Source organism: Protopterus annectens, chromosome 17.part0 (genome assembly GCF_019279795.1).
Source record: "Protopterus annectens isolate FY-2018-M chromosome 17.part0, PAN1.0, whole genome shotgun sequence".
In the NCBI taxonomy this organism is placed as follows: Eukaryota; Metazoa; Chordata; order Ceratodontiformes; family Protopteridae; genus Protopterus; species Protopterus annectens.
In genome coordinates this window covers 555,878,467-555,895,114 of record NC_056751.1, presented here as the reverse complement: position 1 = coordinate 555,895,114, position 16,648 = coordinate 555,878,467, and the positions used below count along the sequence as shown (strand labels likewise).

The following is a 16,648-nucleotide window of genomic DNA, read 5'->3' as shown; positions in this document are numbered from 1 at the left end:
AAACTTTAAGTCGGCATTTATTACAACATTTAGTGCAGATAGTAGATTAATTTCTAATATTTTGCACAAGAATTGGGTGATTTTGTCCTCTTGCAATGAGGTCAGGAAATGTATTAGTAATGCCCCAGTGGTGGTCTATAGGAAGTGTAGATGTTTGAAAAGCCTACTCGAGAATCCTAGACGTGATCCTAGTGAAGGTCTCATGAAAAAATGTGGGATATGTAACCAATGTGGCTTTATTATGGAGGGTTCATCAGCAACCATCACTGGGCAGACCTTCAGTTTCAGGGACAAGTGCACTTGCCAATCAGAGAGGGTTGTTTATTGTGCTTTATGTGTGCAATGCCCCTGCTTCTATGTAAGCAAAACTGAGAGGAAACTTAGGAATCAAATCTATGAGCATGTCAGGGACATTAGACTGAAGAATAAAGTGAATGCCTTAGCTAGGCATTGTATGGAATATGAGGGACATGCTTTTAAGTTTGTTGTTATTTATGTGCTGAAAAGGGATTCGAGGGGGGTCCATGGCCTTTACAGTTAGAAAGGTTGGAAGCATACTAGCAGCTTAGAATGAATGCAACTGTTTGGCCAGGATTAAATTATATGTTTTCCCTGGCTTTTTTTTTTTAAATTAAAGGCACTTGAAAGGTGACTGCCATTCAAATGTATTAATTTTCTTCCTTTTATATGAATGTTTCTATTATGGAAGTTTTTTAATACGTTTAGTATGTATGTATTTATTCTTAGGGAAGTTATGTCTATTATGTATATGTATATATATTTATATGTGTGTTTTATAACATTTATCTTGAACTTGCATTGAGACCTGGTTTTGTTGATTATAATATATATATTTTTTAGGGAAGTTTTAAAAAAAGTCTTGCAGGTTGAAGGTGAAGGAAATTAATTGTGTGATGATTTGTTAAGGTGCTAATTAGGTCAGGGTTATATATGGGGTGTTTCCTGTTTCTTTCTATATCTTGATAAAGTCTCTGAACTGACAGACCAAAGCGCTTGCATTTACTGTGTTCCAATAAAGACGTTTGGACTCTGACATCAAGGATTCTCTATGTTTTGGAGTAACTGTATACCTGTTCATCTATTTATTCCTGCTGACTCCCGGTTTCAGTCCTTTTTGTGTGGATTTAAATTAAATCTTAAATAATTATTGGTCTTTGCCCCATCATTCTGCCAGACAAAAACTGCAATGTCACAAAGAACATATATGTATCTTTACAGCTGGTGTTCGGAATTGCTCACAGTGATGCAACCCATCACAGTAGATTCAGCCAAAAGGAAGTTAACAGTCTCATTTCACAATCTGTCAGCCATCTACCACAAGTCAACTAAACAGGTTAACAGTAAGGCCACAGCTTTACAAAGTTCATTTGTATCTGACTCCTGAAAAGTGTCTTTCCACAGACAAACGTAACAGTTGCAACAGTTATTCACTTGATTGGCTTGAACTGAATTTTTATGCTGCAGTACTGCCAAACATGGATATCATTTTGCTGAATGGGCCAAAACAGTCTGTATGTTTGTGTATGCGTTTCTGTGTATAAATGTAGAAAGACACTTGTGCACTCACATAGATATGTTTAGATACTTAGATACACATAAACAAACATACACAGGTGCATATATAACTTCAAAGGTGACAGACATGTTACTTGCAAAGAACTAGATTATACATTTTAGAGCACTGAATATAGAGAAAAAGCTGCTTTAAATTAATTCTCTTTCCTCATGTATTTCTCAATAGTGTTCACCTAAAGATAATACATAGCCACAGCACTGTTACTGCAATGCCAGATGCACTGTTACTGCAATGTCAGATGCACTGTTACTGCAATGTCAGATGCACTGTTACTGCAATGCCATATGCATTGCTACTGCCGTGCCAGTTACATTGTTACTGCAGTGCCAGATGCATTGTTACTGCAGTGCCAGATGCACTGTTACTGCAATGTCAGATGCACTGTTACTGCAATGTCAGATGCACTGTTACTGCAATGCCATATGCATTGCTACTGCAGTGCCAGTTACATTGTTACTGCAGTGCCAGATGCATTGTTACTGCAGTGCCAGATGCATTGTTACTGCAGTGCCAGATGCATTGCTACTACTATGCCAGATACACTCCTAACAGATCTTCTCCTTTCATGGCTTCGTTTGGACCACCTAAGTCTAGTGCAATGAGAAGAGAAAAGTGCAGTATTACTAAAGCAGTGCCATTTGTGCTGTGTGCCTGTATCACCTAGTAAGGGCTGGGATCAGAAGTAAGGAAGGATACCTCACCACACAGATTCACTCCTTACTACGGAAGTATTTATTTACATTTTACTGAAGGGATAAAAAGCTAGCCATTTTTCAGGAAAGACCCAAAGGAAAAGTCCCCAAACATGTATTTTATAACAATGTAGTATTATACAGCACTGTTAATTGTATTTTGAGGTCTGTCTTTTGTGTGTGTGTGTGTGTGTGTGTGTGTGTGTGTGTGTGTGTGTGTGTGTGTGTGTGTGTGTGTGTGTGTGTGTGTGTGGGTGTGTGTGTGTCTGCATGTATGTGTGACAGTTATCTCTTCATTATGTTAATATCAGGGTCGGGGATTGCAGGGGTTGGGGGTCAGAATAATGGTTAAAGAGTTTATCTCACAGACAGATTCTTGATTCTATCATTTGGAGAAACTGGCAAGGCTTAAAATAGCCCCCAAGGACAACTGGCCTAATACTTACTTTTCATGAATATGAAAGGTATACATCAATACACCAAGTCAATACATGATAATATTGTCTGTGAGCCCTAAGTGATGTCAATGCTGGAGAGGATATGAAGGCCAGTAATAGATGTAGCAAAGAGTAATGTTCACAGCCCCTGATGAAATCAGCAATTTAATATGAATGCCCTAACCTCAGCCCTTAAGCATCTGTGTTATTCTCAGTAACATGGTCATATTTAACTTACCTTTTTCATCAGTACTTTTGAGTCGAAGTTGATTTTAATCTTATTTTTCATTACTCCCTTGACTGCAAGTTGAAGGAGGGTTGTTCTAATTACAATGCATGTTAAGAGAGATCTCTGGTTTGAATAGCATTTCTGTGCACATTAGGACCTGCAAAGAATATTAACTTCTCACCCTGGTGCATTGTGAAGGTAAGTAGGTAGTATGAAGGATGGACACAGGTGCACTTACTATCAGAGCTCAGGAATGAGGCATAACATGCAATACCAGGATATCAGTGTTCTCTCAGCATCTGACATCCAGGAAAGTACTACTTAAATGGAGGGAGCACATTCATTCATAAATCCCCCTCCTCAATAACACATTTAGGAGACAGGGCAGCAGTGCCAGCATTTTCAGCACAGTAGGTGGATGTAAGGTCGTCTAGGGAAAAAAATGAAGCAGAAGCAAGCGACCCTTTCAAAACTGCTATGTGTTTATTATCTGAAATTCCATTCATGCCATTTACAGTATGCACAGTGTTTCACACTCCTTCCTGTATTGTCAACAAGTAAACTGTCACCATGACAACACAGGAAATAACTGACTTGTGCACACATATAAAAATGTATTTGTTTTGTATTTTAAGAAACTCAACATATGCTTCTATGAGAATTCTAAGTGGAGTAGCAAAGCATAACACTGATAATAATGAAACATAATTAACACAGGTTCATGTACACGACACTACAAACTATTTTAGAAACCTTAAAAAAAACACATCTAGATTATTGTTAGGCTCACACAGAAATGGAACTGAAACTGAAAGAGAGTAATGAATACTCAGATGCCAAGCTCTCATTCTGTTTTGCAGCAAATCATATTTAGTCCTTAACTAACATTCCTTTGCAGGACCTACCTTGCGGTTTCCACAGAGATTCTGAATGTTCCTGTTGATCATTTATGTTCTTTGGTGACATTCGACCATTCATCCTCACCAATGTCTAGCATGGCATAACCAGTGCAGCATGTTATCAAATACCAACCCTCACAGTCAGTTGAAACAGCCCAGCATGTAGTTTAGACATACACGCTGTCACAAACAAAATGCAAGCTGCTCATCCTTTCTGAATGTACCTGTCACATGACTCAGGCTCCAGAAGTATCAAAAGTGATAAAGTCTGCACAGGAATGTTAGGATAAGAGTCCAAAAATGAGAATGAAGTGCTTAAAATACCGCTGCTAAGTGCTGCTATTTGGAGAACGTGTTGTAGAGCTAAGAGCAGACATGGCTGTTATGGAAACAAATGCCCAACATGCAGCTTGGACATGTCCATACTACAGTTGTTGTAGCAAATAGGAGTTATTGTTCACTTTGACTTCAAATGAAAGCTGACTGGGCCTACCATACATTGTTTAAGATAATTAGTTATAAAACTGATAAGCCACAGAGTAAATTAGATTTTCAAAGCCATTTTATGACTGGAAACACAAATATGAGATGAGAGTGCCTTGACTAATTTCATAAAAAGTAACAAACATTTTTTTTCAAAATAAGGAGTAAAGCACGATGCTCCTAAACATTATTTAAAATGAAGTTTAAAATAATGTAGCTAAAAGAACTAGTGACTGATGGGCCTTTGATTCTGTATGTGACCATTTTGCTGCCTTTGACATCAATTATATCCTGTCAGTAACATATTCCTAGACAACTTGGCTTTGGCTCCATACCTCTCAACTGTACAGATTTTTGCAAAATGTCCAGATTTTGTCCTTATATTTTTGGTCTGTTTTTCATAAAATTGCTGTTTTCTGGCTGGCAAATTAGTGGCAAATCATTAAAGACTGAAGTTAGAAAATAATGACATACATTTGAGTTTCAGACTTTATACCCTTCAGAAAATTCATGCTAACGCAAAATCTGCTATTCTACCAACTTTCTAAGTTTGTAAGACCAATATTTAAAAACTGTCCCTATTTTTGAACCTTTGTCCCACTTTTATTTATGGCTTTCTCCAAATTTATTGCTCTAAGAAGTTGAGAGGTATGTTTGGCTCGTAGAAAGGAAGCACATATAAGCAACATAAGCTGAAGTCAGACCTAATTGAGGAGTTTTGTATAAACTGTAGACTTGTATTACTGATAGACACTAATGAAAAACACATTGCTAGACAGCATTGTAATGTAGTCAATGTGTCAAATGCTAAAAGGGTAAAAAAGGGAAGTAAACAACCTCAGTGGTTGGTAAGATTCATCCATTTGCACCACTTTGTTTTATTTGGATGTAAGTACCAGTTGTTCTTGTGTTAACTTGCACTATGCTGAAATATATTTCTCTAATAAGGAAAGAATACTTCCATAATATTAATAAAAAATATGAGGTATCCATAAAGATAAACGATAACAACAATGTAAGATCCAAGGTAGCTTACAGTGAAAACTCATTAAATCATTTTGTGTAGTATTTTATTTTCCTAGAATTTGTATTTCTTTTTTTTTTTTTTTTTTTTTTTTTTGTAGTGTTTGTTTTTGTTTCTTGTCTTTGCACTTACTTTGCAAACTCCTTCAAAAGTCTTTCATGAATTCCAGTGACACCCCCCCCCCCCCATTCCTCGGTACCAGGCTACAGTATGTAACAATGTTTTGACAATGTGGCATTTTTGCAGCCTGTTACTGGTAGATCACATTTACTGAAGTCAAAACATGTTTGGTTTTCTATCAAAATTCTGTAATCGTTTATCTTTCAGAAGACAAAACCATTGTGTTACTCATAATGCCATAAAAATAAGGGAGTTGTAACATTAAGTTAAAGGCCTTCAGTGGACCTTATACAGTTGAGTAATACACTGTGCCTCTGCTTTATATAATCAGTGATAACATGATACTCAAATGAACAGTTACCAGACCGGTGTCACAGGAATTTACACCTTTCAGGTATGATGTTGCTAACAGAAGCTTAAACTAAGACTTAAGAATTCTAAACTCTATATTCCATACTTGGCCAAACTGTAAATGGCGTCTTGGAGAATTCTGATGTAGATGAGACGGTCTAGAAAAAAACATTTCCCTCATCTGACAGTAGGTCTCAGGCAATAATCCCCTCTAGCCAGACATTGCTCAAGGTCCCTGTACTTAAACCCTCCACAAGTACACTCTAAAAACCAGTAGTTGTCACAACACCCATCTCCCCATTCCAAAAAAATAAAATAAAATAAATAAATAACTAAATAACCAGGGTTTTCCCCCATGCAGTTTAACATCATTCAAGCTCTTTGTCCTTCCCACCAAAACTAGCAGTCCATCGGAGTTCTTCCAACTCAATGTCAATGGTGATCAGACTAGCAATCCTCCCTTATCATCCCTTCAGTGAACAATCTAAGCTAATCCTTTTCTTCTGCCCTCATCTCAGAGAAAGGTACCTTGTACCTTGGCCCTACTGCACAACCTGTCCATAGTTACTTCCCTAGCCAGACAGCTTGCTGGTCACCCCACCTAGGCCTTTCTATGTGATGATGGTGATAAGATAGAAAGGTTTGCCTTCCCATTTCCATTCTAACACTAACTGTTCCACATGCCCTTCCAAGCCCAATCAGCATGTGACTGATCTATGTCCTGTTCCTCATTAACTAGGTTAGTAAACTGCACCTTAAGCCAACCAAGAATTGCCAGTATCTAGTTCAGAGGCCAAAATCTAGACCCTACCCCCACATGCTATGCCTTCTCTCTTGATCTTATATGACAAAACCAGATACTCAAAACACACTTTTCCTTATTTTTGTAGTGTAGCAGCATACTGTCTACCTGGATGTCAGCAAAATCTGTCATTGGGGCCAACACAGGAGGCTGATAGGAATGCCAGAGGCTTTACGGTTAGGACCAAGACTGTAGAATTGGATAGCTGCATAGCTGAGTACTAGGATACAGATTATTGCAATGAGAAAGACAGTATCAATAATTAAAAAAGTGACTAGGGGAGTACCACATGAGTCTGCCCTGTGTTCATCACTCTTCAGTGCTTTTGTTTCATTCATATTTAAGGTGATAGAGAACAGGATCAAACCCTTTGATGATTCCATGAAGATAGGTATACCAGTGGATACTGGCGGGGAAGAGTCTATCAAAAGATTTTAAAACGATGAACAAGTGGGCAGAAAAATGTAAGGTCAATAAAAACAAATGAAAACTACTAGACTTGGGCCATAGCAGCCCTGATATGAAGTGTCAACTGAGGGAGTGGAACTGATGGCAGTACAGCTGGAAAAGGACCTGGAAGTGCTTATCATGCCTAGGTTTGATATCTAGGAGCCCAGCTAGAGGACCATGGTGTCAGTAAACAGAATTCTAGACTGTATTTTGGGGGCCAGAATCTTCAATCAAAGATGTAATACTTCCACTCTAAAGGGTCTTGGTCAGAGCATGGCTTGTGTACTGTATGTAATTTTGGAGGAGATATAAAGAAAAGAACATCAGCCTGATAGAAGAATTCCAGGCAAATGCAGTAAGAATGGTCCACTGGATAAAGAGGTGGGTTAGAGGAGTTAGGGATCTTTTTACAGTCACATGAGACCAGAAGAAAGACAGGGGATACATGATATTGTTACATATGCTTTGTTACACAGAGGTTAAATGGTCATTCTAAACAAGAAAGAGGGGAAAGAAGGGGTCACATGTAGCAGATTGTAGGGACTGAGTATTTTCTGGATCAGCCAAAGAATGCTGTTTTAGCAGAGAGGACTGTGGATCCATTGGATGGACTACTAGAATGATGGCAAAGAGGGAATCCATAGTGCCATGCAACAGGGAATGGGACTAGGATGTTAAGTCACATAAAAGGGCAGACTACAAAGGCTAGAAAGGTTTTTTTATGTCCTTCTGCAATCAAACTAATATAAATATAACATAATGTATAGGGATGTACACTATGTGCTCAGCATGTAATAATAACTACTAAAGCCAGTAAGGAAACAGTCTAAGGTGAGGCTTGTGCATTTTCTGAGGAACCATCAATGGACATTTACTCACTGTTTGGCTGAAATGTAAGTAAAAGATGACAGGTAATGCATCTGCCTTTTGGTACCTATGCATTTTCAAGGTGAGTACTGAGATTTTCTCTTGTATCTATGAATTACCAAAGTATGCACTAAGCTTTCCAGAATATTCGGACTACTTTTGATGTCACTGGTTGTACTGAGAATGGGTTATGATAATAAAACCATTCATTTTGTTAATGGTTCTTACTATACAAGGGGCAACAGGTGAAGTATGATAAGCAAATCTGCTGTTATTTATGTTTGGGGACATTACATTAAAAGCACAAGGACTCGGTAGACCCCACTGATGCGGATCCATTGAGTTCAGAGTTTATTTATGTAGTAATATAACACTGCCACATAACAAGGTTGTCAGAAGAGGGGCCTAGTTGTTGCCAATTCAAGATACAAAGTGTCCTAATGGAGGTGAAGTTGAACATATAGTTTCAGGTTTATCAACATCTTTTGCACTATATTTGCCCTCCAGTGACTTTATTGTTTTACCACTCTGTGCTACTCCATAGGAATAATAGAAAACTTTAATAGCCAAATATGTCATACTCTGATTTGAGGCTTATTCATGGGTCACCCTAGCCACAATACATTTATTTCTCAGTCCGATAGACTGTATAAATATTGTTTAACCCTAATTCAATTTGCTTAAGCAGTCAATAGACAAGGTGTTCGTCACTCCTTTGCATTCTAAGTAAGTAGTCAATAGACGAGGTGTTCACTCCTTTGCATTCTAGGTAAGTTAAACAAAATAAATAAACTTACCTAACCATGTGGGCATGTAAATATGAGGATGTGCTTCTCACTATGATGACTACTAATTACCACTATCTAGCAGAGCTAAGACAAGGGTGTCAGGAAATAAATAAATGCATATTTATTGCCTTGCAATACTGCCTTTACACACTTCACAGACTTGGTGCTATGGCATGATTTTACATTTAAAAAAGCCCTGAGGTGAAAAATAGATGACTTGTATAGGTCAGACTGCAATCAGGTGGACTGGGTATTAGTATATCTGGTCAATAAATAGGTGGTTGAATGACAACTTGAGCTGAAAGGAAAAAAGAAAACAGCTAAAGATAAGAGCCAAACTGCTTTTTTGTGGATATAAAACCTCCTCCACAACTCTCCATGCAAAAGAGTTTACCTCCTATAACCACCGGCTAATATAATATTAATAAGCTCTGAATTCTCTGAACCTCAGAGAAAGTGGGAAAAAGTCTTTCCTTGTTTTTGTATTATCTATCTAGCTTTAGACAAAACTGTTATTTTGCAGTCTGGTTATACACCTGACTTCTGAGTCTGGAGGTGGTCAAAGTAATTCTGCTCAGGAAGCCTGAGGATGCACCAAAGTGGGAAACGAATCACTACAGTTACGAAGAGGAAAGTAAGAGTAAAGCTCTTACAGGAATAGTTACTGCAATAGCTATCCTGGAAACAGATTATCGTCATCATCTCTCACTGCTGTTACTACAAATGCTTCCTTGCTGATGGGTGCTACTAGCTTTTCAGGAAAATCACATTTCAACATAAAGTTGCACATGCTATGGATGTAGTAAAGCTGGCCAAAGAAGATTTTGGCAAATACCTTTTCATGAAAGAAAACTGGATGAAGTGACATTTCTTAAAAAAAAAAGAAAGAAAGAAAAAGAAAAATACTGTGTGGGGATCACAACCATCCACTCTTCCATGCAGGGACAGACCTCTACTTCTGTGGCATATACTGTCTTTAAAGGAATTCACTGCTTTTCCTGATGGCCGGTACATGTTACAGCCTGCATTATACACTGTGACAGTTATTCCAAGGGCACAATGTCTTTTATTCATTCATTCATTCATTCATTCATTCATTCATGCCTGCAGCCAATGCAGTAACAGTGTTATTTAGCTGTTATCTGTTTGAATTTATGCTGTGTTGTAACTCACTCAGCACAGCACTTTGTCTTTCTCTCAAGAACTAGTGAGAAAGAAAACATAAGTAAAATAGGCCAAACAAATTGGGGCTGTACCCTGCTGGAACTGTAGTGAATCATGTCTGAGCTCTCTTCTAATATGTCTGACACAGGCAAGGAGCTACAGCCAAGCCGTATTCTACCATCACTGAGAATGATGCTTAAGTACAAACATAAAATGTATTTATTTTTTAACTCAGTTAGACTGTGCCTCCACTGGTAACCATCAGAAATGTCAGGACCTGCTAGAATGAGTCCTGAAACATGGAGACAGAATGGCCGAAAAACAGACTTATGTACATTAATTGTAAGACGCCATTTCTCAGAATATTCTTTTTTCTGCGAGGTAAGGTGATCTTGGAGTTGGTATATATAAGCCCCCCATGTGCAAGTGGGTTACTGCCTGCAAAAAGGAGTTATGGAGAAGAGCAATTCTCAAGATTCACTGTTCTCTGGGTTTTCAGTCTTTTTTTTCCGTCTCTTCGGCACACGGCATTTTGACTGCCAACATTTCAATAGGGAGCTAATCCACATGGACCTTTTCAGACTCAGCCTGGGAGCACTAAGTGTCTTGTGCAAAGTCATAGATTTAGGTAAATGGACACTGAGAAATCAAAGCCTGCACTACAGGAATCAGCTCATTAACAGGCGGCAGCCGTAATGCTCTGTACTAACTGCCAGAGAATTAATTATTACAATTGGCTGATAAAACAGCATCATCAGGGAGAGGCAGTGAGAGACTGCATGGAATGAGACATTTCACAATCACTTCTGCTTTACCAGTGATAGTTTACATGCCCCGCATGGCCTTTGCTTAATACCTAAAACAAAGGCTGCCCCCATGGTGACATTTTTAGGTAACATTCTACTCATGGAGATATCCCAGTGTAACAAATTCTAATTTGGACTATAGATTCATAGAATTTGCAAGGCAAAGTCACTATATGTACCATTAATCACCTTGCTAATACACACCCTTATATCAAGGTAGCACTGTTTAATGCTAGAAGCTTGAAAAACAAAATACCAGTACTTTCTGAAGCCTTCTTGACTCTTGAACATATTCATGTTTATGTATCTACTCAAACTTGGTTCAAATGAAATGATACCCCTACATCTTTTCCATGTTTCAATGATTATGCATTCAAGTTCATTGGGAACTGTAGGGGCATTCAGTATTTATATTCATGTCCACAGAGCCATAACTAGGGCAGGATGCAGGGGCAGATGCCCCAAACATAAGATCTTAGGATTTGTGATCGGTATGTACCAATGGTTAGTGAGTTCAGTACCAACATTGCTTTATGAAGCCATTAAGTTATCTTGGTTTCATAACTACTGCATTTCTGGTCATGACTGAAGTTCTAAAGCACTCAATGTTCAGTGTGCTGATTTAATTGTAGCAAACTACTTGTTACATTTGTAACAAGCAACTTGCTAAATTTTCAGACCAGAAACATTTTTGTCATTAATTTAGAGAAAACCTTTGAGTTGATGGGGTGTCAGTTCAAGGAATTGCAGACGGAGTCAGATGATCTTGCTATGCTTCTGCATAACCCCATCATCTCACACTAAAACTTACATGGTACTAACCGGGAAGTTAATGCGGTCCTAGTATCAGTGAAGAAGATTATCATATAATTGTAAATTACAGGACCCCTTCTTCATCCTCTGATGAATATAAAACCTACTAAAATCACATCAATAAACAGCTGTCAAAACTAAAAAAGTTCTTCATAGTAATTTTAACTATCATTTCATCAACTGGCAAGCATACGCTACTGGCAAAACAAATGCACAGAGACTCCCTGGTCTTGCTAATGGCCCTTTCTCAGCAGAGTTGCAAATATATCTCTGCCTGTACACGCCCTACTGCTTCTCCTCCCTGGTAAAGTCTGACCATCAGAATGTCATGTTCTCCTTTAGGACTTGTGCCATGAATCTTAAAAAGTTTGACTGTATTTAGATAATATTACTGACTGTATTTAGATACTACTGCTACTGACTGCATTTAGATACTTCTACTATTACTACTGACTGTATTTAGATACTACTACTAGTGGCGCTATTTAGATACTACTCGTACTTTTACTACTGACTGCATTTAAATACTGCTACTTACTATATTTAGATACTCATTCTACCATTACTACTGATTGTAATTAGATACTACTACTGATTGTATTTAGATGCTACTATGTCTACTACTACTACTGATTGTATTATTTAGATACTACTTCTAGACTACTACTGACTACATTTAGATACTGCTACTACTACTGAATGTATTTATATACTACTACTGACTGTATTTATATACTACTACTACTATTACTGCTCCTACTAACTGCACTTAGATACTACTACTGCTGCTGACTGTATTTTGATACTACTTCTACTACTGACAGTGTTTAAATACTACTGCTAAGTTATGTATTTAAATACTCCTACACTCTGTATTTTGATACTACTGACTGTGTTTACATACTACTACTACTGACTATTTAGATATTACTACTGCTCGTATTAAGATACTTCTACAGACTGTATTTAGATACTACTACTATTACTGCTACTGTCTGTATTTATATACTACTACTGCTTGTATTAAGATACTACGACTGACTGTATTTAGATACTACCAGTACTACTTGTATGTTGATACTACTACTGACTGTATTTAGATAGTACTACTACTTGTACTTAGATACTATTACCAACTGTATTTAGATACTACTACTGACCAATTTTAGATACTACTACTACTGTTACTACTACTACGGACTGTATTTTGATACTACTACTAGTACTACTCCTACTGACAGTATTAAGATACTACTACTACTGCTCATATTTAGATATTACTACTACTGACTGTACTTAGATACTACTTCTACTACTACTGACTATATTTAGATACTACTATTGATGACTGCATTTAGATGCTACTATTATATTGAATGTATTTAGATGCTACTACTGCTGACTGTATTTAGAAACTACTACTACTGACTACATTAAGATACTACTACTGCTACTGACTGCATTTAGGTACTACTACTACTACTAAATGTATTTAGATACTACTACTGAATGTATTTAGATACTACTACTAAATGTATTTAGATACTACTACTGAATGTATTTAGATACTATTACTGAATGTATTTAGATACTACTACTGAATGTATTTTTGTGAAGTGACTTAATTTTGAGTGTCGGCACTATGACAAACAAGTTTAAGAAAGAAAGATTTTTTGCCACTAAAAACATCATTGAATAAAACTTGCTTTCCACCTCGGAAGGGGGGACTGGCTTTATCAGTCCCTGAAACAGCATGTGATGAAAGAAAGGTGGAAATAAAACAATCTAGTCTGGAGGATGAGAAATCACCCCCTGAAAAGGAGGAATTTTCTCCCATCGCCATCTGTAACCCATTTGTCTAAAACTATCTGTTGCCAAAGCAAAAAGTGGATATTCAGAATTTTTGGAAGACAAAAGGGGGTGCCAGGGTGAGGGGGGTCCCTTAAACAGTAATTCTGACTTATTGGACTGTCTTTGATTTTGTGAGTTTCCAGAATTCATCTTGCACCCCCCCTTGCCATTACTTCTTAAATGTCTATTTACCTGCATTTTATTGAGACTGTTCATTTTGTTTCTTACCAAAATTGTATGAGGATTTAGAGAAACCCATGGAAAATTTGGAAAAGGAAGGCTGAAAAATCTTAGAGATTCCCTGTCTAAGCTTACTCTTTCACCATACTTTTTAATCACCTCTGCAGCAGAGATACCAAAAACTCAATCTCTATCCAAAGGAGAATTTAAAATTTCATTTCTAATACCACTTGAGAGGTTGTAGAAATACAGCCAAGATAACTTCCTCAAAACAGTACCAGCAACCATAGCCATTGAAGTAGCAACAGATTCATGCACACACTGTATACAGAGTAGTGACTTAAACAATAGAAGAAATTCAGTTATTTAAAACAGACTTTTCCTTACAAGAAGAAAATGCAGACACAACATTCCTCATACTTTCACAATTAGTCAGGACAAAACTTAACATATGAGCCTGACAATTCAAAATTCTGAAAAATCAAAGTTGCAGAAGCATATGCTTTTCCCCATACTTATCAATTATCTTCCCACCTTAATCAGAAATAGTAGGATTGGAATTAATTAACTGTTCAGCAACAGAAGGATTAACTAAAGCTATAGCTGGGGGATCAGGTTTGGGAAGACTGTATAAAAACTTTAAAGACTGAGGAACTTTATACATCCTGTGACGTCCCATCTCTGAGCCAGTAATTAAGGAGCCTGAATCCTCACCACTGACACTGGAGAGGGATGTTCACTTGGTACAAAAATGGATACACCCAGTATTTCCAGATGCAGCTCTCTGCATCAAGCTCAATTTCCCTTATGAGCACACAGGGAACACACTCAGTCGAGGACTGGTTTTCCCTCTGTCTCCAGATCCCCAGTAAGACTCTGCACTGGCACAGCTATAGAGATGAGTCCTCAGCCAAGTGTCCAAGCCAAGTCCTCCAGCACTCTTTCTGTGAAACCAATACTTCATGTCCCTGCTACAAACAGTTCTACCATGTAGTTAACATCACTGACCTTCCTTACCACTTTGAAGGGTCCCTCCCAAGCTGCCTGCAGCTTAGTGTGTCTGACAGGAATGAAAACAATTTGTATACCTTTAAGATGACGTCATTATGAGGTGAGACATGACTTTTGTATAAAATTATTTGCGTTTTTGTGGGCCAGATTTTATCTGATGAAGTCTGGCATTGGTTTTAAGATGAAAAGCGCTTAATAAAATTTTAGATTGTTGTGTGCTCTATGAAGACACTGCTTCTGATTTTTCTATAGTTTACAAAGTAAAATAAACACAATTTCTCCACAGAAAAAATAGTTGTCAGTTACTTCAAACAACTTTTAAACTGACATTAAAAAGAGCTCTTCTATTTAAAAGTACAGTCTCATGACAGTCCATTAAAACTCAAACTCCTGGCTTTAAAATAACTTTCCTGAAGAGGAAAGTATAAATAATAAGCACAATTATTAAATGGAAGTTTCCCTCAAGGGGAATTTATCTGCCCAGCAAAGAAACAGCACAAGCTGACCCATCAATCCACAAAAGCCTCAGTTGCCCACACTCTTCAGGGGCAGTAAAGCTCTGATGTGCTCTATGCCCAAACTTGTCTTTTAGTCAGCTCAGCCGAAGCTGCCTGACAGTTTGGGCACATGGAAGATGCCCTGAAGCTTTGGAACCTGACCAGCTATGTCCTTCGCATGATATAATCCATATAGTTAAGGCTACTGCAGCAGTGATAACTATGATGAACATCTAACTTCTATTTTTGTACATAAAAGTGACATTTTTCAGAGTCACTTGATTCTAACTACTACTACTCTCCTCTTTTATTTATAAATTAAAAAAGCTCTAATTTTCCCTCTTTTACCCATAGCCACCCCCCCCCCTTTTTTTCCTTTCTGGACAATAAACCTTTTTCTATCTATCACCTTTCCCCTCTGCTTCTGATTACTGATGTACATGGTGTTGCCTTTAAGAACTAAGATTTGATATACAGTACTTTCTGTACTCTTATCTTAAACTCTGAGTTAATTGTCATCACTTCCCCTCTAAATGGGAAATTCCTTATGTATTGGAGATATAAGAATGCCTTTTTTGTAAATTATACCTTTTAAACTCTCATGCCACAAATGGGAATTCAATCATTATAATGCATTTTATATTACCTCGTGCGTACTGTACTGTTTGTAAACATTATTATGGTGTATGCAATACTTGGTTGTGCTTTTCTCTCCCCAGGCCTCTGCTGAAAAAGGGAGCAAGCTCAGTCAGACATTCCCAGTCAACAAATGTCAAATAATAAATAATAATAATAATAATACATACTTTTCTGCCATTGTTAATATGTTAGCAGCACCCAATATATATATATATATATATATATATATATATATATATATATATATACGTGAAATTGCACACAAAGCACTCAGAGATGGATGTGTCTGTATGATTTTATTTTTAATATCAAGAATTACTATAGCCTAAAGATGAGTGCCATGACACACTACCTGAGAACTTTACTAGATAATGTCAAATTGTTACACAGCCAAAGTCCACCAGTCAGCCTTCCTAGTCATTTAGCTGCTTGGTTTGGTCATTTTCTACACAGCAAACATAGAAATATGACATATTTTGACAAACAAATCAATACATATAATCACATGTGTATTGCATTACAACTAAAATAACATTAATTTCTCAAAATGATATACATGCTATAACTGAAATGTTATACCGAAAATACAGTTTTGGTGAATTCAAATTAAAAAACATACTTTCAAGCTACAGCTGTTTTCTTGCTTTTAAAGATAAAACCACCAGTTACATACCATGCTCAAATAAATTAAAAAATCAGTGAAAAATATGGCCTCACGTAGTTATACTCAAATAAAGGTAAAACAGTCATTAGAGATTTGTGGGTCTAGGACACCTTTTGAAAAGTAAAACTGATTAAAAGTAAAATAAAAACAATATAAAGAGACACTGAGTCACTCTCATCAAAGCACATGTGAAACAACAATGCAATGAATTACCCATACTGTGCTCTTGACCAAACTACCCACATATACATGGCATAATACTGAAAACTTTCCTACTGCAATAT

General features: G+C 37.2%; 1 protein-coding gene across 5 annotated transcripts in view; it reads right to left on the bottom strand.

Annotated features, from left to right (window-relative positions):
• The window catches only part of LOC122791593 (synaptotagmin-2-like), a 535,724-nt gene that overhangs the window by 379,066 nt on the left and 140,010 nt on the right, over positions 1-16,648 (bottom strand). Inside the window, exon 1 of one of the 5 annotated variants that reach the window (XM_044059371.1) lies at positions 3,861-4,074. The exons of 3 other annotated variants lie outside the window; for them this stretch is intronic. In XM_044059371.1, coding sequence (XP_043915306.1) covers positions 3,861-3,933 — 73 coding nt within the window. In that variant the 5' untranslated portion in view covers positions 3,934-4,074. Of the gene's footprint in view, positions 1-3,860; positions 4,075-16,648 lie in introns of those variants that run through there. One more of the 5 variants, XM_044059369.1, reaches the window with a different exon arrangement.